Here is a 25,920-nt window from a genome sequence, read left to right as displayed (position 1 = left end):
AGATAGACAGATACTGAAAAAAGTCCGAATACATAGCACAGATTACTAGTTGAGACTGTGCATGAAATAGTGAAAAGTGTATAATGATAGAGAGGAACAGCAGAAGCACATTGCAGCCTCATTATACCACTTCCACCTCCCTAAAATATGAGAAAGCCTGTTCACTTTTTCTGGGTGCAGCAGAGATCACAGCTCATTACTATTCTCTTGACTTGTGGAGGCTGTCTAGAGGACACTCAGAGAAGACTTGTGATTGGAAAGGAGCATTTTGTACAGGAAAGCTTTAAAAACGTGTTGACCAAAGCAAAGCAGACTAGAAGGGATCATCACTACCTTAAAATCTTGGGTCACCACAATACATCTTTCCACAGATAGCCTTGTGCAGAGACTGACAAGCCAGGACTGTTCTCATTAAGGAGAGGGAGGGATAGTTTGCTGCCGCAAATGCATGCTTTAATGATGAGTTAGAGAGGGTAGACAGTCCATTGCAACAAAGGAATCGAGGCTTCAAAGCAAATGGTGAGCAGACATAAATTAGCCAGTCACAGAAATAGAGAATGGCAAAAGTCCACATCGCCAGTCAGAGACTGACTCTGGAGGTGCAGTCAACACAAGTACATCTTTGGAGCTGGAGTAGATAGCTGGCACATCACCAAAGGCAGATTCAGGACAGGGAGGACATAGAAAAGGCCTCAGCTGCTGGCTGGTGGGCTGGTGCAGAGCTGTATTAAGGCCCCTCAGCACCGTGCTGAATTGTGCCTCCCAAGCGGCGCAAACAAAGCCAGAGCAGGGGAGGGCTGCTCCTACCATGGTGAAAGCAAGGGGCTGGAACTGGCGCGAAGAGCGTGGGAAGGCCTGAAAAGCTAGGTTCGTTGCCTTGTACCGCTGCTGGGCAGCTGCGGGGGGTGAAGGTGGTTATGCAGCTAGCTTTTATCCTGACTGAGTTCACAGCTTTGAGCCTCAGCCCCTGAGGATGCCTATTTCCTTGCAGCCCTGGCTTGAGCACAGTGCAGATTCCCACCCTGTGCTGGCAGAAAACCGCTCACTGCTCTTCTTTTGCTCCCTGCACTCAGAGGTGCTCAGCACAATATTTTTCTCCTTTTTCTTCATTCCTTAAGGAGCTGCACATACCTGCCTCATCCTGCATGGATAGCTCAGATGTCCAGGGTGGATGACACCTGCAGGCAAGGAAATGCAGTGCATATCACAAACACAATATATGATTCCAATGGAGGAGCTGATTCACTAGAGCCTCTAACAACAGGCTTTGGTAGTAGGGACAGCAATGTAGGATCTTAGCCTACACGGACAGCTGGGTTAGCACCCACAGAAGCAAATATCTGCTTGAGAAGAGTGCATATTATTTAAAGCACTGATTCATTCTTCACACAAAGCATCGCTATGCAGCGTGTAGCGTGGATCAGGTGGTCCTCTCTGCATCCCATCCCCAGCACTCTGCCTCTTTTACTTCAGTTTTATAGTTTGGTGAGGGTCTGCGCTGGCCTGGTCAGGTCTACTGGCCCACATCTTCATGTACGATAGCTGTGCCATTCCCCCAGGTAACATTTCCTATATTTGTTCTCTAACTGAAGTTGTCAGCACCTTTCCCATTCCTCATGGGCGCTGGGCCAGCGTTGGTGATACTGATTCCTGCTCTCCTTTCAGGTCACTACATTCACTGTGACACTGGAAAAAGAAAATGTTTGATAGTTTCCTACCTGAGGAATAATTGAAAAATTATGCTTAGTATTTTCACCCTATAGAAAAACCTCAGCCATTGCCCTACTCTTTGTGAACTGCAGAAAAAAGCTTGCGTGCGGGTCTCTTCAGAGCCAATATACATAGCAGTACCTCAGTCCATGCATCTGTTCTGCCCGCAGCCTGGGCTGTGGGAGTCGTTTGGCTGCTGTAATGGCTATATGTGTAATAGCTATATGCTGTCGTAGCTATAATGCTGTCATCTAGTCTTAAATATCTGTTTTGCAGGGGTGAGGGGTGGCATTTGTAAGGGTAATGTGTTACAGGTTGGGGCATATGCTAGAGGCCGTAATGGTAAGGGGTGGCAGTGGTGGCCTGGGTTGGGGGAGGTCATGGGCCATCAAGTGTGGTATTAATGTTTCCAGCTTGCCCTGAGGCACTTGAAAACAGCAGTGGGACTCCCCCCCCCCCAAAAAAAAAAAAATTAACTATCATGTGCCAAAGTAACCATTGTGCACCAAAATTTTATCCAACTGGCAAAACACAGAGCACACCTGCTCAGACATATTTTGGAAAGAAACCAGCAGTCCCTGTGGCTGGAAGCATGCACATGGGTGACTGGGGAGGAAACTCCATGCCAGAGGAGGTAGGAACGCCCCGGGGGACTGCAACCATGGGCAACCCATGCTGGGCGGTTGTAACCCATAGTGCAAATAAGGAGAATTGAGACCATGGAAAGGCAAAGATAGATTTTTATGTAGCTAATTGTGTTCTCCTTGTTCTCAATATCCAAATCAGTTATGGGAGGTTTGTGTTGTTTGGAAATAAATTAACTAAAGTAAAATTCCCAAGTTGAGCCTCTTTTGCCCGTGACAACTCTTTTACTGCATCTTACTCTGGGGTAATTAATGATATCCAAAGAAAGAACAGTGTTAATAATAAGAGTAATGAGGACATTAAAACAGATGGTGTATTCAGGATAATCAAGATAGCATGAAGGAGACTTGATAGCATGGATGATACCTGATCCACTCCATTTCAAAGGACAGATACACACACACACATATATATGTATGTTTGTATACATTTGTGTGCATTTGTGTGTGTAAATATGTACATATCTTTGTATGCAAACATAAAAAGATGTATTTGGTATAAATATAAATTAATCTTTATTATATATTAGTGCATTTTTGTATACATGAATTAATATATAAATATTTGAAAGTATATATACCAAAATAATCTACCCAATATGCAGACATACTATATACAATATAATATGTAATAGACAAGTAAGAAATTAAGGCATATTCTTCATGGATGAATACACTCCTGTCCAACCATCCAGTCAGAATTACAGACAGACAAAAGCCTTCTACAATAAAACTTGCTTTATTTTGAAATTCTATTCTATTTTTACTAAAGCTCAATAGATTCCTGAAATGTGACCAGGCAGGGATTTTTTTTTTTTTTTTAAATGCAATTTTTGAGTGCGTGCCTGCCTGTGTGTGTATACACACATGCACATATATATAATTTCTCACGAAAAGAAGAGATACTGTTTTCCAGCTTTAAAATGCTTTGAAAATGTTTTTACCGACTCCAGGGAAAAAATCTGTCTCTCTCTTTTCATATCAGCAGGTTCCACACTTCAGCAGTCATCAGGAATTCTGCTGATTTCTCTAGCGCAGTCACCGCTGGGACATTTCGCTTCCAATCTTCCCACCACCTGTTGATGAGAAGAGATGGAGTCCTAGGGACTACTGTGGGCTTTGGTCTGGCCCCATGCAGGAGACCAGCAACGGACCAGCAATGCAATGAACCTATTAAGGAAAAAAAAATTACATTTAGGAGAAAATGACTGAAGTGTCTGCTAACAATACATATGAGGACATTTTGCCTCACTATGTAAAGCAATGCCATTTTTTCTTAATAATATTCCTGTTCACCTTCTAAGACCCAAAGTAATATAATTCTTTAATCATGACAGTTTGGCACCACATCTAAATTTACAGCTAAATGTAGCTTTCATTGAAGTCAAACCCCTGCTGGCATCCCAGTGGCCACGAAAAGAAAGTGTTCTCTTTCACTGCAGAAAAAAGCGAAGGTGGCTGCAAAAGAATAAATGAGCTACTTATCAAACTGCATTTTAAATATGTACTTTTTAATGTTATGGGGTATTTTAAGTGATTTATTTTCTTTCCACTCTCTCTTGTTAATTGTTCCTGTACCAAGAAAAGGGAAATTAAGTAAAAGAAAACAGAAGTGCCGATCAGAGAATAGATTTGATTTCTCATAGAGTGGTCATGCTGTGGTTAGTTAGGCACCTGCTCAAAGAAATACAAGGAGCAGGACTATTCAGCTCACCTCAACTTAGGGAGAACCTTTCAGCCCAGTTTCTAAACAATGAGATTACACACTGTTGCCCTTCTGGTGCTGGGTTAAATGATATGATAGTCAGAGAGACATAAAAGGAATGGCCAGAGATAGAGAAAGTAGAGAGCTGTCAAATGTGTGATAAAAAACACGGTCACACTGAAGCTGTTCAAGCAACATTGGTCCAGGTTTTGGATTTCCTTTTAATACTATATTTTACCAAAATGTTATAGTGAAATAAGCTGTAGAGGGCTTGGGCAGCTGTATGTGACATTTCATTTCATTTCTGGATACCCAGGGAGATGAATGTATAGAGACCCCAGCCTGTGCATTTCTGTTCCCATTTATCCCAAAATGAAATGTCATGTATAGCAACTTATTCTTTATGGCTTAATTTCCTTCTGCCCAACCAGCCAATCAGAATCATAAATGGAGAAAAGCCATTCTACAATAAAACTGTATGTGTATTATATAACAGTCATATTATTCTGAACTTTTGCTCTATTTTTGCCTAAGGATCGATGAATACTTGAAACATAACAGAGATATTTTGTTTGCTTGTTTCCTAAAAACAACAAAAAAGGACCACCTTATTAATAATAAAAATTGGTATGTGCCTTCTTGTGAATACATTCCAGTGCTGCAATTAAGTATTGAGTAAATAATAAACATCTCAAGACAAACCTTTTATAGCCTAAATAAGACGAGTAAGCTACAAAATGTTCACTTATAATAGGAAAAAGCTGCTTTATCATCACTGGAAGCAACATGAAACAAATGACATTACAATTCTAGACGTTTTTCTCATAGCAGAGTGGAATATCAGATATCTTTTGGAATGAAAGAATTCCTTTGTTCAAGCACATGGAAATCAATATTATCGAGATTTCCCATATACTGACACTGTATTATCCCAGGAAGAGAGGAAATGTTTCTGACTCCATCACAGGGTTTTTTGTTTTGTTTTGTTTTTTATCTAAGGGTCTTGAAAGCTACTTTAGTTCATAAAGGTATCCAGCAAATGCCTAGTTTCCATAATACTATTAAAGACATTGACTGGCCAGCTGGCAGAGACAGCAGTGGAATAGCAGTCCATTAACTAATCCAATCTGCAAGTTGAATGCTTCTCTGTGATGCTGGCTGCTGTTGTACGAAGTATGACTCCTACTGCAGTCGGTGCTAAAAATGGCCTCTGCCGAGAGGGGCTTTGTCTCTCAAGGACAGCCTGTTTCGTGTGAGAGCTCCCTGGTACCACTCTCTTGCTCGGGTTGCCTTGGGACAGCGTCTTGCTTCTCCTCCAAACTGGGAGAGCCCTGAATATCGCAAGCGGGAGAGCCAGCTCCTGGGAACGTGACACCAGGCTGCCTCCTAGGGACTTTGCTTCCTGCTTTCCTTGGGCACTTTGCTTGCATAGTGTCTTTTTGTCTGCACATTTTCCTGTATGTTAACTAGGAGTTGCGCTTGACCAGGAGTGGCTTCTCTGGGTTGTGCTATGTATTACTAATCAATAAGATAGACACAGAGACATAATGTGGAAATGAACTGATCTTTGTGAAAAGAGAACAATATGTGACTGATTATTGCTAAGCTACCTGCCGCTACAGCTGTATTGAAACATCTCCACTATTCTCTGTTACGTTTAGCAGCAAATTGCTAGGTGCAGAAACTTTTTGTGAGCAATACAAATGCCCAGCATGAGAGGGTGCCTTACTCACAAAGTAATCCCATGACTTCAGCTTTTGTAGGCATGCTGGCCTCAAACAGGCAGCCCAGGTACTGCTAGCAGAATAGCCATGGAGACGTACAGCTCAACCCATTCACCTAGCTTTTAGGAAGAGATTTTCAAGGTACTTTGAAACTGAGGTAGGAACATGACCGTGACCTGTTGTCCTGGCACTGACTTTGTCATAGACATACCTGGAGGAAACTGTTTTTAAAGAGTGCTTTTCCTCCATAGGTGCTTCACAAAAGCTGCATTGATTAGCCCCTTTTATGGAATGGAAAACTGAGGCAGGGAGAGAGGATAACGACTATATCTCATCACCCAAGAGAGCAATGGCAGAGGCTGGAGTTGCATTCAGGTCATTTGCAAAATCACTCCTAGGTGCATTATTTTCTAGGTATCTGTACATTCTTGTTTCTTCAATTCTTCTGGGAAGTCCTTTGCTCTAAGAGGAATGAAATGATTGATCTCACCTGAGCTATTTTCAAAGCTAGTTAGGTTATTTCAGTCCCAGACCTATCAAGCTGACCTGGATGCTCAATATGGCTACTTCAGATATATTGCATTGCAGGTTTGGCTCGTTGCTACCAAGATGTAAGTGATGCTTCTGTCTATAAAAAGATCTATTCATAATGCCTTGATACTATTTGCATTTCCTATAGTCACATGGTCATCAGACAAATTCTCCCTTCTTTCCCTGCTCATTGAAAAATCAAGCTTTTAGCTTTTCTCCCAGCATCAACATATGTCTGGGATTCCCTGAAAGCATTGAATAATTTACAATGATTTCTCTAGTGTTTTTGACCACCTGTCTCTTTAATATGATTGTGATTCTGATGCATGGAAAAATCTGCTATCAAAACATTAGTCTCACGGTTGTTGTTTTTTTATGCAGACTGGTCACCTGTCAGTCTGGAGAGCACCCTGTTCACCTGCCACTGTAAAATATTTAATTTCTCCTCCTCCTCCTCCTCTACTCATTCCCGAACAGACACACAGACAAAAAGACAGGAAGACCTTCACTTCCTTAAGTGAGAATATCTAGGATTGTATAGGGAGAGATTTTAATATCTCATATTTGAAATATCTTACATCTCAGATTTCCCTGCTTAAAGTCCCTTTGAAGTTCTTTTTTAATTGGATGGGACTCGGAAATTAATTATCATGATTCTCAGTAGTTAGAGAGTGTTTTACCTCCTCTGAGCCTTGCTCAGATGTTAATGAATTAGGGACAGTTTGCATCTAATTTGGACGAGGTGACTAAACAGCTCAGATAAGGGTCGTATTTCTATATATGGTATCTCATTTTGTTGCTGCTGGGGAATGTACCTGCTGTGGGATGGCTGACATTTAAGGGCTTGTTCAGAGAGGATACTTCCTTTTGCAGCATGGTCTCATTAAGGTTTGCTCCGAGCAGGTTTTTTTTTAAAGGTGCTGCAAACAGTTGAACCCTGCTCTCTCAGCACACAGGCAGCTGTACCAAGTCACTCAGAGAAACAACCAAAAAGCACGGACAGCCTGTACCAGGGTAGATGGGCATAATAAAGTGCTAAATACATTCAGCCATAGTCAATGGTTCATTGCTGGTGGGTTAAACAACCTTCTCCCTTGCTGAGGGATTTTATTTGACAGCAAGGTTATGGTGAAACACAGAAATCCAATATCCTTTCTATAAAATACAGAAGGAGAAAAAAATTATGTGGACTAAAATTATGACTTAATATCACATTTAGTTTGTCCTTTGCTGGGATTGGTAGGCTGTGTTTCAATGCTTTATAATTGATATTGCTCATAACACTGGGGAAAAAGAGAAAGACGGCAGGCTATAAACTAAAAGACTGGAGCTGTAAGACAAGCATATTGTAAAGTGACAAAAGGGAATAAGGTGGTTAAAGGGATCGCTAGATGGCAGTCAGCTTTCCGGCAAGGGTAATCGAGGACAGGAGATATAGGCTTGTGGAGGGAGACACAAAAACAGCAGGGAGGAAAGCAGCTGTAATGTCATAAAATTATTGAAATGGTGTCAGATTTGCTTTGCTTTACACCAGTAGTCCCAGAGCAGCCAGTGCTCTCTCCAAAGTAGTCTCATTGTGTCAATAAATTTACGCACATGAGGAGAACAGGTGAGATCGGTCTATTCACACACAAAGCAAAAAAGATAAAGGAATTCAGTTAAAAAAGGAAAGAAAGAAAGAAAGAAAGAAAGAAAGAAAGAAAGAAAGAAAGAAAATTGTCTTGCCAAGTATTTTGGCCTTGATTTGGGATGTGAAAATATGGTAGCTCAAACTCAAACCCTAATGAATTTTTGGATAGAGATTGCATACATTAATGTTACTTACTTATACACCATCAGTGCAGGAGTGCCATATGTTTTAGCTAGGCTGAAAGCAGTAGAAAATCTGAAAACCTGGCGAGTTTATTAATGTTGTTTATTATTTCTGTTACACTGTTCATTGTGCCTCAGGCTGTGTTAACTTTAGTGGAGAAGGAGAGGTATCCCCAACCTGTAAAGCAATGCTGAGGAATTCATTAAATTGTACGAATTAAGGATCACTCCCAAGTTTCCCTTTCATGGATATGTCAGAGCAAGACAACCTTGACTGTTTTTTTCTAAATGTCATTTTCTCAAAAGCTTCAACTCCAGATTTAGACAAGATATCAGTGATATCTTTTGCAACACTATAGACCAAGACAATACCACCTTCCAACACCTATATTTAAGAAATACATTATTCCCCAACAGTCAGGAAATAACCAGTAGGAGATAATGTTCAGTTGTTTATCCAACATGGACAAAGTCTTCTCAAAGTTATTGCTTTTTAAGACCATCACTAGCCAGTGTGTGCTCTGTTCTTTATTTCTACAGGGATGTAGAAATTTGGCCACATTTATGGCTTATTTGAGAACTTTTCAATGCAACATGACAAAACATGCTGATTCAATGAACTCTAAAGGACACGGTGATGACTTACCACTTATGACAAAACTTCTATCTGAAACTTGTCTGATGTCTTGACAACATTCCCAGGCAAGCTGCCTGATCATTTCCCAAACCAAGTGGTCCTCTGTGCACCGTAGGTAGAGAAGCCTTGCCTTTCTGCTCCCATAGATCCTGGGAAATCATTTCATCATTATAGGAAGAACAAATTGTTCCCACTCTTTCTGAAATAAAATACTGTAGACCTGTTATTCAGGGAAGAGGGAAGAAAATGCTTTGGCTCTTCACTTTGACTCAGCGTGAACATTTTCTTTCAGGTCTTGAGATTTTCAATGAAACTGAAATTGTGGGTGTGTCTGAGTTATTTTAACTCAGATCAGCAGGGCACTTTTGAAGCAAATCTCTTCACCATGCTATTCACTACACTTTGTTTCGCATTTCAGAATGGTTTTGGAGCATATTTTTAGTAGATGAAGCTAAAATGTAAGAAGCACTCCTGTAACATAGCCAGCATGCTCCAGCCACTAATGGGCCTTCAGTCTGGAGAGTTAGTCCATAGTAAACCCACCCGAAATGAGGGCACTGTGGGCCTGGGTTCCTCAACAACAGCTGATTTGTTCTACAAATATGGTTCTATTGAGCAGCACTGCTTGCTACCGTAATACAGCACTGTACCCCAATGAACCTAACAAAAGCACACCTTTTGAATGCACAAAACTTATCCAGCAATATCTTTGTTCAATTCATATCAGTGACTTCGTCTTCATTATTATTACCTACTGCATGAAAAATGTTCCAGCAATTCCATTACCTGCTCCAAACAGGAGTCTTGATTTTCACAAAGTCCCTGCAGACTGATCTGACTTTTTGGGGTATCCACTTAGAGTTGTTCCCTTGGTCTCACTAAGAACAAAGCAGAAACCTGGGATAACCAGGAGCATATAGACTGCTAGATGACGCTTGCATTTCTGATGCATTAGGCCCCATTGACTACAACCCAAGGACAAGCATCAGGGTCTCAGGATTTTCAAGACATCTATATGAGCCTGCTTTCAGTGTCTAGCAGGAGACATCTGAAGCTGAGCTAATCACATGAGGTTCCTTCTGTAGCCAATGAGGAGAGACAGGGGCCTGCAGAAAGCATTTAATTTGACCTACATTAGAAACTTATCTTAGGACAAAATGCATCACCCAACAGAGATATGTTTTTTTCCACCAGCAAGGGTACTATGTCAGATCTAGGTGTTTTGGTTTTAGAATTTGGATGAATGCTATATGGGGACTAGCTAGAAAGGGATGCAAAATTAAGGTTTGGGAAGAGAAAACTGAAATTTAAATTTTCTGCCCAAATCACTATAAATCTCCATATTAACAAAATAAAAATGCCCACAGTGATGAAACATTCCTCAGGTGATGGGTCAGGCGGGCAATTTGCTGTTTCTGTGGAAGAATTTAGGTGAGATAACAGTATTGTGCACAATCAGAATATTATGTGTGTAATAAACAATTATCAGTTAAGAGCTCTGTTCCCCAGGCTCATTGTAGAAAAAGGATATCTAGGGCTACTGCTTAATATTATTGTCTTAGGCTGAGTTTCACCTTACTGCAGTCATATAGAAACGAACTGTGACTTCTTTTCTTAAACCTTTCTCTTTCATGGTAAGGATAAGACATTTGTCATTTGTGTCCCTGGTGCCTTATTATCTGTTTCATGCCTAATAGTTCTTGTCTTTGTCTGCACTGCCGCCTTACTTGATAATATCAAAGCAACTTCGTCTGCTTCTTCTTATGCATGTACTTCTGTGATGAGGTGAAGAAATGAGGATAATTCATGTCGTGGGACTGGGATGTGTGCATGTCATCACAACTGGTTAAAACTAGAAAGCCCCGTGGCTTGCTCTCTATTATTCTGTTATAAAGCTGGTATATAGACAGACACACTGGTAAAAGTAGATGAGGACGTTTATGTTTCCCTCCTTAGAGGAAAACCCCTCTGTTGCATTGTTTCAGCTTTGCAATATACTTTCCATAGTATGTTTGAGTATCAGTCATTTGCTACCAATATAAATACTGATTCTATCTCTTCCAGGTATTTCTTTGTTCCTTCCTTCTTGTTTTTGGTTGGTTTGACTTTTGTCCTTCTGCATAGAAAATCCTCACAGAAACCAGTGGAGTTTGTAAAACTTTCTATGGCATTTTAAAACCATACCATAGCACTTAGTAAACAACTGCACATTTGCTGCTGATGTTAGAGGTCAATAAAAGAAAATGGATAAATGCCTTGGGAAATTATATAGGCTTTTTGACCAACTTCTTTTTAGTGCAATCATTTTACAAGAGTTCTTCTGAAGATGGGCCTTGGAGCAAAGTTTTATCTCCCAGGGATGTGGAAGAATAACTTGCAGCAGCTCCAAGCTGTACAACTCACCTCAGTCCTGGTCATAGTTCTTTCTATTAAGGGCTTGACTGGCACTTGATTTCCACCTTTATCTAGCTGTTCACACTGGCTTCTTTCTCTTTCCTTTACATCCTTATGACTTTCAGCTCTTTGTTTCCTTTCAGGACTTCCTTGATAAATTCAGTATTCGTGTTCCTGATCTTGTTCTAATGCTATTATTAGGTTGGAGGAGTACTAGTTTCTTATAAGCATTTTCTTTAGATTATAAAGCATAAGTTCCTGAATATTTTGTTATTTCGGATGGCTTTATACCCTGATCATGTAACTAATCAGATGATAAGTTTTTATGTCTTTTTTAATTATTTTTTATGTCTCTTCTGATATTGTTCCCAGCTGGCCATTTTATTCAGAAACAAAGATGTTTTGAGGGATGTTTTCTTGGTCATACTGTGCATAAACCTTCCTGTGCTTCTCTTTCAGTTTTAACACAAAATTGTTCCATGTGCCAACTTACGTTGAGCGTTCTGTACTCTGGTGGTGGTCTTATATTCTCACAGAGCCTCATAACAAAGAAAACTGCCATTTTGGGGGGCTAGAGATCAAACTAAGCATTAGTACTCAAAGCTAGTCCCTGTCCCAAAGACTGAATCAACACTTCTTTTAATTTTTTTTTTAAGACCAGTCAGGAACATATGGTACTCCCTGACTTGCTCAGCTCCCAGACATATGGGCGCCTTTCAGCCACCCTGATGGCAGATTGAGCTGGGTACTGCCTTAATGCCATTGCCATAGGCACACTTGGTTGCGCAGCCTCCCGTGTGCTTTGGAGGGAGCCCAGTGGGGCACCCATGCCTATGCTTCCACCAGAAAGCTGTCTTGAGGTGTCCCTCAAAAGGTGACAGGGCTGCATCCAAAGACCTTTTGAATTGAATGTGTGGGATATTTTTCACTGTCATCTTTTGAAAATGATTGTTGTCCCTGAGCTAAAAGGTTTTGGCTGCTTGTCTGTGTAGTGTTAAACTCTGACTCTCAGTAACCAGTAATGAACCGTTCACTGTCAGCAAAGATTAATTTATGAGTGTAATAATAGTTATATGCTTACTATTAAATATTACTAAATGTAACTCATGCACATGTGGAATAAAGTCAGTTCTGAGACAACTCTGGTCCAGTTTCATTAGCTTTTATTTTCCTCACCTATCTGTTTCCAGTGCCATTACTGTCAGCTTGGGGACAGGCATTGCTGAAACATTCATTTTAATTATAGCACAATAAGAAGACAACCCCTTGTGATATTTACTGGTGGAATACTCAGGAAATTTTTAATATATTGAAAATAAATCCTGTTTACAGCATACTGCTTTCCCAGCTGTAGAAGACTTCAGCAGTTCATATATCATGCATTTACCACCTTTTTAACATTTAAACAGAGCCTGGAATTTATACCCTTTGATGACTCACTAGTCCCCACTGCTCAGATGTAATCATCACTCAATAAGAAGTAGAAGAACTGAGCGAACACAACTAATGCTGCAGTGTTGATCTGAGTCGAAGAGCTGAACAAAGTGGATTAATAAATAGCAATATGATCTATTCTGACAGACAGACATGGGCACCTCAGAACAGGCTAGCTCTGATCCATATACATGCAAGGCCAGGTAACAGAGAAGCGGAGGCTGACAGATGCTCAGTACAGAAGCCCATTATGAAAGCTCCTGCTAGACTTTTACTGGCCCCTCAACACATGAGAAATGTAACCTTTGATGGATAAATCATTCACCATTTGCTAGGAGCATGCAGAAATCACAGAACAAGATATTTGTAGAACCTGTTTGAATAGCTTCTGGCACAGTGTACCTTTGACAGGCTAACTGTATCTTATTATGGTAGGATAATATGTCATAGGTACAATAGCAAGGAAATGTCCAAGGAAAAGACTAACTCATCACTGCTGAGAGCCATAATTGCATAGTGTTACTGCCCTTTTTCCCTGACATGTGGAAGGGTTCAACATAGTCAAACATTCAGCCTCATACTCAGCCCTGAGAGACATCTCCAAAACCTCCTTTATTGATGCGCACAACTGCACTGCTTTGGCATTTGTGGTAGATGCACTGTTGGGGTGTTTTGGAGGTGCAAGGAGGTGCGGTAGCAGCAGGCTGCAGCTTGCTGAAGGGGCTCCCAGAGGGGAAGAGCCACCAGACGGGAGATCTCTTTCCAAAAATGGAGGAGAAACTGCAGATCCTCCAGTCTGCCCAGAGCCAGCTGTGTGGCTCCTTTGCAATGCATGAGACTCAGCTGCTTGGGATTGCTTGTGCTGAGATACATAACTCATGTGCGGTTTAAGGGACCCAGTTTCACTGAGGCAATGCTGATTTACCCCTCCTGATGATCTGACCATATATATTTATTTAAAATCCTGTCAGATTCAAGGTACCTTAGAGCCCTGTGTGGTCTATATTGCCTTTAGGATGAAATACTGTATCAAGTGACATAAACCTCAGTACTCATACTGGGTATTTATGGCTGTTGTCACCTCCTTCAAATGGATGCCTGACAAACAGCAACCTGGAGTGAAACAAGGTGGCTCAGGGATAAAAAGCTTTCTTGACAACACTAAAGTCATAGCACATCATCTCCTCAAGACCTGACCCTGCCTACATGTCTGCTAGCTGGTACCAGGATGAAGGCCAATCAATGGCAGAAACACCTCTGCAGGCCATGGAAAAGGAAAAAAATAGAAAGATGCAGTTTAGCCATAATCAGAGTTCCCTTTTGGCCACTCCCTCCACAGGTACTGTGTGGTGTCTCTCTGCCTCTAGCACAACCAGGATACTCTGAGCCATCTCTCTCAATGGCATTTGGTCCTCAGATTAATTTCTTTCTACCCCTCAAGCCTTGTGGAATCAATAAAGGAAAATTCTAGGAAAAGGTCACTTTCTTGGGACAAGAAAAGCTTTTAAGTTGGTTATCTGTTTGCACACTGTCTCCACAATATCTTCGCTGCATCTGCAGGCCTTTTACTTTCTCCCTTCTGCCCTGCACTAATCACTACCCTTCCACTCCCTTCCACTTCGCCTTCCCTGGCTTCCTCTGCTTAGCTAATCCTCCTGTTAACTCCTAAATAATTAAATAATTTAAAATGTATCTCAGAGTTAATTTGGTGCTTGCTAGTCATCACTGTGTTCATACATAATATCTCTTTCTCCCTATCCTTTGCCTTGACTGTTTTGACAAAGCCTTTTTGGGTCAGGGACTCTCAGAGTGCATAGTAATTAGTACAATGGGATTCTAATCTTAGTTGACCTCTGAGCAATCCTTAAGCTTATACTGCTGCAAATATCAACATTTAATTTCAGCTGGTCTCAGGATGTTCTGCTAAGAGATATCAGTAAGGACTGAGGCCTCCATTTTAGACTGTGATCTTTGTATTTGACTCAAGAACAATTTGCAATAACCGCTAGACTGAAGTATGGAAAACCTTTGTGTTTATTTAGGAAAACAATTATTAATAAAGGCCCCAGGAGTGCCCATATAGTTGTCACTATGGGAATATAGACAAACTGATGAAGTGTGGGCTAGATAAGTGATCAGGGAGGTGGACCGAAAACTGGCTGAACTGCCAGGATTAGAGGGTTATGATCAGTGGCATGAAGCACAGCTGGAGGCCAGTCACTGGTGGGGTACCCCAGGGATGGATACTAGGGCCAGTACTGTTTAACATCTTTGAAGACCTGGATGATGGAACAGAGTGCACCCTCAGAAAGCTTGCAGATGATACAGAACTGGGAAGAGTGGCTGATACACCAGAAGGCTGTGCTGCCATTCAGAGAGATCTGGACAGGCTGGAGAGGTGGGTGGAGAGGAACGTCCTGAAGTTCAACAAAGGCAAGTGCAGGGTCCTGCACCTAGGGAGGAATAACCCCATGCACCAGTACAGGTTGGGGGCTGACCTGCTGGAAAGCAGCTCTGCGGAGAAGGACCTGGGAGTGCTGGTGGACACCAAGTTAACCCTGAGCCAGCAATGCGCCCTCATGGCAAAGGTGGCCAACAGCATCCTGAGCTGCATCAGGAAGTTTGTTGGCAGCAGGTCAAGGGTGGCGATCCTTCCCCTCTGCTCAACACTGGTGAGACCACATCTGGAGTGCTTTTTGGAGTGCTTCTGGGCTCCCCAGTACAAGAGGGACATGGACATACAGGAGCAAGTCCAGTGAAGGGCCACAAAGATAATTAAGGGACTGGAATGTCTCTCTTATGAGAAAAGGCTGAGAGAGCTGGGACTGTTTATCTTGGAGTAGATAAGAGGATCTTATCAATATTTATAAATATCTGAAGGGATGGTTTAAAGAGGATGGGGCCAGACTCTTCTCAGCAGTGCCCAGGGACAGGACGAAAGGCAATGGGCACAAACTGAAACACAGGACGTTTCATCTGAACACAAGAAAACAATTCTTTACTGTGAGGATGACTGAGCACTGAAACAGGTTGCCCAGAGAGGTTGTGGAGTCTCCATGCTTGGAGATATTCAAAACCTGATGGGACAGGGACCTGGGCAATCTCCTGTAGGTGACGCTGCTTGAGCAGGGGGGTTGGACCAGATGAACTCCAGAGGTCCCATCCAAACCCGACTATTCTGTGATTCTGTAATATGCTACAAATAAATCACTTTTCTTGATGCCTAGGCTTCTAAGGTTGGGATTCATGTTATCTAAAATTTAGGAATAGTGAAGAGAAGAAAGATTGACATCCTCAGATGCTGATTCATTCTAAGTGTCAAAGATCCCCTTCCAGATGGGCTAGCATAGACCTGCTCTTTAGATAGCTGAAGCTCAGGAACCTGAATCCCTCCCTCAGTAAAGGCACTCCTCATACAAAATAAGATGCTTTTGCAGGACCAGTACATATTTCCTTTTCCTCTCTCTATGCACACTACAAATCTAATATGTGGTCTGTTTGTATCAGCTCCATGGTTGTATTTCACTGACCTCTCCAGTTTATTCTGCCTCACAGCATTAAAAGATTGCTATAAAGATTTCTGTTACTTATGTTAAACTGAAAATAGAATCTGTGAGAAAGATATTGCATATCGATCACAGATTTTTACAAAATGTTACAACAGTAGCATCTGTTTTTAGTGCTTGTTCATGCACCCACGTACCTAATCCAAAATGTTCATTTTGCGTGTCCAACAGAGAGCTAATCTTCAGAAGACCCAAACGCTGACCATTCCACTTGCAGTCAACAGAAGCCACAACTTGTAAGGTAGGGATTACTTTAAGTCCATTTATTTATTTAATCTTTATAGTTGGGCTTGCTTCCTATCCATTTAATCTATTTCAGTTCCAGTATTTTCCACTGCCTTCTGCCTGGAGACAACTGCTGGGGTACAAAGAGTATAGCAATGCATTTTCTAGATTAAACAGTGAAAACAGAATGAATCACTGCTTCATACAGTCTTTTTTTGAAGGAGACCCAAGAGAATCATTGATTTAAAGAGTGAAGTAATTGACGCTTTGAGTTTTGATCTCACATATAGAAAACATAAAAGTTCAAGAGACCAGAGAATTCATCACAATTGATTCAGTGTGACAGGGTACTGCAGGACTTCTGAAAAGTCACATAAAATAAAGGCTAACCCAAAAAATTCTCCAGTTGATCAAGTTGTTATCCTTTGACCTTTTTTCTCTTTGGAGGAAATGAAAAAAAGAGGTTTCTTTCGGCCATTTTATTTGTGGTAAAAAGAAATTGGGTGCGTTCATAGGTGAAATTTACCTAAGAAATTTCCTCATGTATTACAGCTTAGCAGTTGCTAATAGTTTAGCTTAACCTCCAGTAAAAAGTCCAAATCAGTTCATAGTAACTAGCTTTTTGATTTATTTAAATGGGGCTGGGTCAGGTGCATGAATAAAGAAGAGCAGTGAAATTTCTAGGACTGTAGGCTCTAGAGTCTGCTTTGCTGTGCTGGCTACAGCTACCTTCAAGATGTACTACAAAAGGATCTGTTCTCCCACACTTTCCACAAAGAGGGCAGAAGTAGTTCAATTGTCTGCAAAAAAAAATAAAAAATACAAATCAAAACAAAACAAATATAAGTCAAGATACAAGGATTCCAACAAGCCTTTTACACATCAAAAAAAAAAAAAAAAAAAAAGTCAAGAGCAGTAGAGTCTGTCCTCAAGAGCAGAGCAAATCTAAAATAGAATAGGATACCCTGTATTAGAAAGGAAACTGTAGATTCTCAAGATGTGAACTGCTTTATTTGCATTGAACAAATGCAATTGAACAAATCAGAAAACTTTGGCTACAACTGAGAAGATGGCAATTAAGAGCAGAGCTAGCTGAGATTTTCTTTTGGCTGTTAGGACCATGCTATTACTCAAAGCTTTGAAGTGACAGCTAGAGGAGAACTTTGGTGTCATGGATACACCAAAACTGTATTTGCTATTTTCCTCTTTTCATAACTTTGTTTTCTCTTTTGCAGGCTGGGACCAAACCTTTAGCTTTGGTAGAACAAATATGAATGTTTACCGCTAAAAGCCTATCTGCTGTTAAGAGCAAATTGTGCAAACATGAGGTACCTTGCTTCTCCAGTAGTCACCTGCCTTGTATAAACGGACACGCCGGGGATTTCGGTAACCTGAGAGGAGTTTGGGAATCTTTGGCACTGGAGTATTTCTCCTGTCAAGCGGCCAGGGTCACCTAGGGCTACTACTACCAGGCGCCTTCTTCCGGGGAAACATCCAAGTCCAGGCAGAGAAAGACAAGGAGCACCAATAGAGAAACCCTCACAGATTAGCTCAGTAACAAAAACTGTGACAAAGAGGAGGCAAAAGTACAAAATCCTTTTTTTCTGGTAGTAAAATAAATCTTCATTTAGTTTTGGGAAACAGACATATTGCTATTCCCAGTTTAGAATGGGGAAATATATTTCTTTATTCCATCGGTAAAGCAGCAGGTTACTAAATAGAAACAAAGCAGAAAACTTGGACCATTGTCTTTGAAAGTATTGACTGAGGAGATTGTTAAACTGCTATTTTCAAAGTGGGATACTGGGAATGTCCTTTGAGATACAGTGAATGTTCAAAAGATTGAACAGAGAAGACAGGAAACAAATTTTTCAATATTTCAAAAGGATAAAGTGCTGAAAATGTAAGTACAGGTCTGTCAGTTTAATGCTTATCCAAGACAAAATCTCAGGTAGGCAAAACAGGATGCGTTCAATAAAGAATTAAGGGACAACAGCATAATTAATACTGGACAACATGGTTTAGTGAAAGATAAAACTTTGAAGATAAATAGGATGTATTTTTGGTGAGATTATTAGTCTGTTTGACAAAATGTTCATATGTTAAAATAGCGGAGTTATATAGGTCATTAGAAATAAAAAACAAAGAAAAACGCCATTCAAACTTCACAGTTCAGACAAGCAAATGAAACTCGTGAGAGTTTAAAATAAAATACTGAATGGAAATTATCTTTCAAAAAGAACATTTCTGGTAGGGCTTTCCATCCAAATATAGTTCAGTGAGTTCATGGACTGGGTGGGAAAGGAGGAGAAATTGGTGGTAAGGTTGTGGTTGGCACAAGCTGAGCAGGCGAAAAAGACAGATTCTAGAGAGAGGTCCAGACTGCATGAGAATCTGGGCTTACCTGCTTTTAATTAAAGAGCTAGGTGCCAAGATCAAACAGTGAGGAACACGAATTAGAGGCTGTATGTGAAATAAAAAATGAATTGATGTTGGCAAGAAAAAAAAAAACACTTTTCTAATGACAGCAGACTGGAGGGACTTCAGATGAGATGCCTGAAATGATTTGAAATTTGGAAAGCCTTTAATGAGAGACTCAAGAAACTCAAGTGTATTTTCTCTGAACTTCATGCCTGCATTACTACAAAGCCCCAGTCGCAGCAAACGCTTCCTCTCTACCTACAGTGCCAGCATCTGCCATGTGGGTGCCCATGATTGCTGGGACTGTCCTTTAAGGCCAGGACAAGAGAAAGCATTTATTCCAGGTAATATGAGGCACTTATGGGAGTTCTCCTCCACAGACAAGGGAAGGAATGAGCAGCTCAGATCTCAGCTGCACTGAAACTGGCATCCAGGGTCTTGCAGACCTACTCAGAACTGTCTGAGGGAGCAACCAGGGAGGCAGAGGAGAGCCACCATGGGCAGAGCTTGAGAGGAATGGGACTGACTGCTGCTAATAAGGAAGGAGGTTGAAGACAGAGGGACAATTCCAAGGTGTAATGGAAAAGAAATCATTTGAGATTTTGATTAAAAACACTTCTGTGGAATATCAGATACAGAAACCGAGAATGACTTAAAAAATATAAAATTACTGTAAATAAGCTACAAAATGAAAAAGAAAGGAGCTGTTAGTGGTTAAAATGAATTGGGGCAAGAATATTTTCTTTTTCTTTCTGCAAAATAACACAACAACTCTTTCTTGAATTGTGAGATGAAAGTGGAAAATGTGGATTAACGAGAAAAATGAGTGAAAGCAGGAGATGAAAATAGCTGTGGACAGTTTAAGAGATGGGAAAGGATGGGGTAAGCAGGGGACCAAGAGGAGAGTGAGGCAAACACATCTCTGAGAAAGGAGAGAAGTGACTGCAAAACAAAAAAGGTAAGTTGAAGAAACAAATGACAATCATGTTTCATCCATTAGTTCTTGGACAAGATGTAGTGGAGAGACAGTCCGTTGATGACTGGATCAAGAGTGACAAAAAGAATCTATAGATTACAGGCATCTGATTCAATTCAGCTGGTGAAATAGAGATATTTAATGAGAAAGGTGGTGTGACTGAAAAGAAAGGAGGAATGCATAGCAGAGGGAGTGAAAAGGATTTCTGTGAGAAAGAGTATGTTCTCTGGGAGCAGGACTAGAGAAAACAAATATCTGGAGGTGGGTGGAGAAAAACGAGTGAGCCATGGAAGACAGTCCTCAGGACAGACACTGCAAGTGGGATGGACAGAGCAGGAAGACCCAGGTCTTACACATTCACCACCACCCTTTCACTCAGCACCTGGCTACACAGACATGCCCCTTCTCATTTCCCAGGGAACTCCGTTCTTTTGTGTAAAGCAGCCTGGGTAAAGAGCCATCAGAGCCTAAGTGCTGAGAAGTACCATAAAGAGCCTGATAGTTGAGATATTCTCCAAGGCGGGAGACAGGGATTTGCATTTCTTCATGCAACAACACTGTAAATCCTTAAACGAATATTGCATTTCTTCCTAGGAAGGCATTTTCTGATTTAGACAGCCCATAAAATCTAGACACAGGAATCTTGCTGTCAGGTTGTACTGGAATTCAAAATTGCTGATCGTAGAGGTTTAGCCGTTCTGTTGAAATGAATTTGTATCAACATGGATAAAGCAAAGGTGGTTCCTGTCCTAAATCCAAATCCCATACAATTCCTGTTAGGAAGATTTCTTTCTGAAATACTACCAAGATCATCAATGCTGGCAATTTTCAAAACGACCAAAATTAACCTGTTACCTTTATATATTAATAAAATCTTTTCTCATATCACTAAATAACAGATAATTAATTTTGGTGGTGCAAGTTTATAGCCAGAGGAAAACTATTTATTTTCAAAAACTGTCATCAAAGCTTCACTGCAATAGGTAGATAGCAAAAGCTTTTAGTTCCTAACTGTTGACTGACATGAAGCCAGTCTTCCAGTCTATAGCCAGTCCATTTCATTATAACCCCTTTAAAATGATGTCATACTATCCCTTTACTTTCAGGTTACTATTTAAGGTCTTGGCAGGGTGCACGTGGAGGAAGGGGGTAATTCTGAGATACTGGAAGCCTTCCAACAGGGTAAGAAAAGCTGTTTCTAGATATCTTTGTAACATCAATTCATGGATGCATGTAACTTCTTACCATCTCTATTGCAGGCCATGACTCTCAAAGACATTGCCCAGGCCACTGCTCATATAGAGTTGTTTGTTCTGTTCAGAAAGATAGCACAGGGAAAATTTAGATGCTTTGCCATTAAAAAAGGCTGGAATAGTCAATGTCTGAAATAGCTAAATGCTGTGGAGAGCATTTCAAATAAGAGATTGAAATGCTGGATAAGGGAAAGCACTTTGAAGATTGTGATCAAGTTTCATCTTTGAAGACAGCCAAAAGAAAGTAGACAAGCTTAATGGAAGAGGTTTCCCAAGGTTACTTGCCATCACTGTTCCTGAATGTGAAAGCAGCAGGTTAATAAAAAGTTCTTTTTTTTTTCTTTGGTATAGAAGCACAGCAAACATGATAACACTGAATTTTAACTTGTCAGTGACCATGGTGACTTCCCTTTCCACTCAGCCTCCTCAGCAGGACCTAGGGGTATGGTACTCCAAGTGTGGAGAAGCTGCAGGTTCACTACTTCAAAAAGACCATCTGCAAGCCTTAGTCTGATTAGAGTACAACACAAGGACCTGATTAAAGCAAAGACATTTCCTTTAAAATATATGTGCTCACAGGTACATATATCCCACCCAGCAGACACCTAGGTCCAGACCCTGACAGCTATAAAATAAGGTTGGTGAGGGAAGTCTTGGAGGGAGATGTGAATTTAATTTTCAAAGCAGCATTCAGATAGCACAGTGAAGCACTATTGGTAATACAGTGGCATTCTGCAGGTATGCACAATTTTTCCTGAGGATTTTCCCAGTGTCAGATGCTTAAAAAAGGGTAAAACACAAAGCATTGACCAAACCTGCGGTATTTCCAATCAACACCAGCTAGCTACTAACTTGTAAGAGGTTAGAGTAAATCTCTCAGGTGGACATAACTAAGGGCAATTGCAGAGAGTCCCAGAGAGGAAAGCAAACATAACATCCATGCTTCAGAAAAAAAACTTCAAGTCATCCATTATGGAATTGTCTTATTGTAATGGTGGTGGAAAAATATCATGGCACATCTGTGGATTGGAAAAACTGCTCAGGAAACCTTTAACTTTGCATAAAATATACTTGTAAATGCAGCAGATTTGTTTTATCTGCATGGTTTATGTACCACGTGCTGCAGACCTTCCTTTTTCATTAGACATTTAGGTCGTGCATCTGGCTCTTGGAAAGCATTAACATGTTCTTCTTTGCAGAAACAGGGATATATAAATGCAATTCCATGAGACTACAGGGAAAAAGAAAAGTAAGAAACTAAAGCTAAGCTTGCAATACCATTTCCCACTTGTGTAACAGAAGTTACAAAGGTAAAACAGGCAAAGGGAAAAACTGGTCTATCATATCACAGAAGATGGGGGAAAGATGAAATAACACTGAAATTTATTTAGTTTTATTTCTCTCATGGGTGTTGTACCTTTTTAAAAACATTTGAAAGATTCTATCTACAATATATACACTTGCTTCTTCTTGAGACTTCGCTGTTATATATAACTATTAATAAACAACAAGATGAATAAAAACAACCCTCACCCCTGCTCCCCCACTCATCAGCTACTTCAGTTCAAGTCTCTGAGAAGTTTTTTCCTGGGTACAGAACAAAATGTATACATTGATATTCCTGCAGCTTCTGTAGGCACTAATGTCTTCTTTTTTTGAGATCCCAATAACTGGGATAATTGCATTCTGTAAGAGGCAAAACAATTTATGAAAAAAATGACACATTCACTTATTAAAAATTAAATAGGACTTTCATAATCAGCTTCTTCAAATATACGTGAATAATGACAGCCAGAAACCAGTCTCTGCAGATTGCTCATGAAGTGGGTGTGAAGTTGAAGTCAGGCTAAGGAAAATAAATAAATAAATAAATGTCATGATAAGAGAGAGCTTTCTCGAAGCTTTTACAAGGTCATTTGGCCAAGACTGGATAAAAGTGAATATTCCTCCAATACCCTGTAACAAGAGAAAGAAAACAGAATTAAAAATAATCTTTTGCAGCAAAACAAAAATCAAAGTCACACTGCTCTAGGATTAAGTCCACTGGAAAATAAAGTCTCCCTTTTCTTACGACAGGTTTTAGCTTTTAATTATGTAAAGCACTCATGAAAGGATTTCTATCTTCTTGTAAATTTGATTCACAAAATGTTCTAATTATCTGCAGACATATTAATAACTCTTTGAACAATATATTAATGTAGCAAGCTGAAATCTGCTTTCAAAACAACAGTAAAACAAAGCTTAGAAAAAGTACACCCATCCATAACTCTTATACAGTTCATATGTAAACATACCATTGATGTTGTAGATATTGCAAAAAACAACAAACAAAAAATCCAGTGAGTTGAGGCTCCTTCTACTGTCCCAGGTTTACAAAACCTAACAGTATTGTGTGTTGCACAAGATGGTCGTTTCTTCCCCCATGGGGAACTGCCTTTGTCTATTCATTGCCATCTGTTGGGTGAATTTAAGTTAATTTTTAACAACATTTTACTCCTCCTAAAACTGAAATGACAGTTCATGAGAGGCCAACAATATTATTTGGATCCCATCTTCAGAATACAATCCTCTGCAAAAATATTCACTAATAACAACTATTGCAACAGAAAGCTAGGAAGAAAGAAGCATAAAAAATTGAGAGTATCTGAATCTGTGGGAGAAGGGCTGAAAGGAAGATCTGTTTTTAAGTTTGATTTTTTTTTCCAGTTCCTCTTTATAAAATTCTAGCTTTTAAAAAAAGAGTTCTGTCAAAGCCATCTCCTAAGGCAAAAATAGTGTGTGTCAGGACCTGCATTTGCTTCGAAATTCCAAGAGCCTAGAAGCAAAGGCTCTGCAGAAATTTTAAAATGAGAATTGGGAATTAGAACCCATTTGAGAAAAGGGTGTGGGTGCAGTGAGGCTTATGAAAAGGTCATTTGAAAACAGAGGGCCTGATTTCTGTCACTCAGTACTGGTGTTTGACCAACAGACTCTATTGATATGAATAGCCTCCCTTTTTTCTCATGGGAAATAGGCAGAAGAATGCAGCCCAGAACAAAGTCATTTTCTTTCACTTATGACCACTGGAAGTTTGCATAAACAAATCCTACATTGCCAGCTGCATTCCTCAGCTGCCCAGATTTTTCGGTCACAGTCCGTGAAAAAGTGAATGTGACCGTACTGAGGTTTTAGCATCAATATCACCACACCTGGAGCAGATGCTTTCAACGGCATCAGCTCTTCTTCTGATAGCAACACACATTGTGCAGTTGTTCTTTATGAGAGAACACAGCTGTAGTGATTTGGCCTTCAAAGACCCAGAAATGAACAGGACCCACTGGGTAATGGCCAGCTACAGAATTAGTATGCATTTATGAGGCTATGTAATGACAGAGTTGGAAACTATTTATTTTAAGATCCCCTTTCATAATACTTGAGGATAAAACCACACAAGCTATCATAACGAAATATCAAATATGAAGTTAAATTAACACCAGCACTGGTATTAAAAGCAACTAAAACAAATTTATTATTCTTACCTTTGGGCAACACTGATCCTTTATGCCAGATAGTTTGACCCCTATGTAAAAAAACCCCAAAAAACAAAAACCAAAGACTGCCTTAGTACAGTACAAATAGATTTACAATGATGTATTTATACAAGAAATTATGGCTATCCACTTAGGTGGATTTTGTCTCTTAATTACTTGGTGCCCTTTGCTACCTTTTGAAAGTCCACCTAAAATAACAATTAAACCCTTCTGCGAGATTCCAGTTCCAGTAATAAATATCTCTCTGATTTGAACTGAATGTGAATAGAAGGATGTATGAACTCAGAAGACAAATGTATCTTGGTTTTGCTGGAAAAGTCAATCCAGAAGTGTTGCAAATACCTTCAGATGCCTCGATCCTTTCTTGATCTCACACAAACTGAAGGAGCAAAAGGTTTCTTCCCTTCCTCCCCAGGCTCCCGCTATTCTCTTTTAGGATGAGATTTTCAAAGGAAAGAATGATTGAGCTCAAAGTCAAGTCAGGCAGAACACATTTGCATATGCTGTTTGACTGGCTTTTCAGATGTAAGTTATTAAAGTCAGCTACAGCATGTCAGGACCCCCCCCAATTTTGGTCCCTATATCAATGCTAATACTTCCGCAGAGTGGTTTTTATTTTCCTTCATCATTCTGGCAGGAAAGACTAGCACTTTGCTCTCAATAAAAAAAAGAAACAGCTTTAAGAAAAAAGTTGATAATCTTTCCAAAATAGATTGTACCTAGACTAACCAGGTTAAAGCTAAGTTAGCAAAACATGCTTTTTGTTAAAAGAAAAATAACCATGGTGGATTGCAATCTGGAGGCTTTTTATAAAAAAATTCCATTTGCAATGCTCCCATGTTAAATGAAAAGCTTTTTCTTTGTGATGGGAAACCAGCATTTTCAGTGCAACTCTACACATGCAAAAGCTCATTAAAGTCTCCATTAAAGTCTGATAGTGTATGAAAGACTGTGGTATACATGCTGGCCTTGTGACTTCATAATTTTGAGCTATGATTTTTCTTTGTTGTACAACACTAAAATTCATGACATATTTCCTATCAAACTGTAAGCAAATAATATAAATCCAGTGTTGACTGAGACTCCAGAGAAACACTCCAATGCAGCAAACTACAAAAACTAAACCAAGTGTTAATCCACTAACCATATTTATTTAAAACAGTTTTATCTAGTATCCACCGAGTTACTGTTCTATATGCGGGAAAGAAGAATGTGGTTTCCTGTTGCTCTGCACCTGTGTATTCAGGCCATAAGTTGTTTCTCCCTCTAAATATCTAGAATTATGCATCATCTGAAAGAGCAGAGTCAGCATCTGAAAGAGCATTCCTCATTCTTATGCATGACATGCTGTAATGGAG

General features: G+C 40.1%; 1 protein-coding gene across 1 annotated transcript in view; it reads right to left on the bottom strand.

The window, feature by feature from the left end:
* Nucleotides 1–22,502: 22,502 nt before the first annotated feature.
* EPSTI1 (epithelial stromal interaction 1) overlaps nt 22,503–25,920 on the bottom strand; it is a 52,655-nt gene continuing 49,237 nt past the window's right edge. The window contains exon 11 of the mRNA XM_013948311.2: nt 22,503–22,988. Within this exon, the coding sequence (XP_013803765.1) occupies nt 22,800–22,988 (189 nt within the window). The 3' untranslated portion in view covers nt 22,503–22,799. The remainder of the gene's footprint in view (nt 22,989–25,920) is intronic.

The sequence above is a fragment of the Apteryx mantelli genome, chromosome 1 (genome assembly GCF_036417845.1).
Source record: "Apteryx mantelli isolate bAptMan1 chromosome 1, bAptMan1.hap1, whole genome shotgun sequence".
Lineage (NCBI taxonomy): Eukaryota > Metazoa > Chordata > Aves > Apterygiformes > Apterygidae > Apteryx > Apteryx mantelli.
The sequence above is the reverse complement of the archived record's forward strand: the minus strand, read 5'-3'. Positions and strand labels throughout refer to the sequence as shown.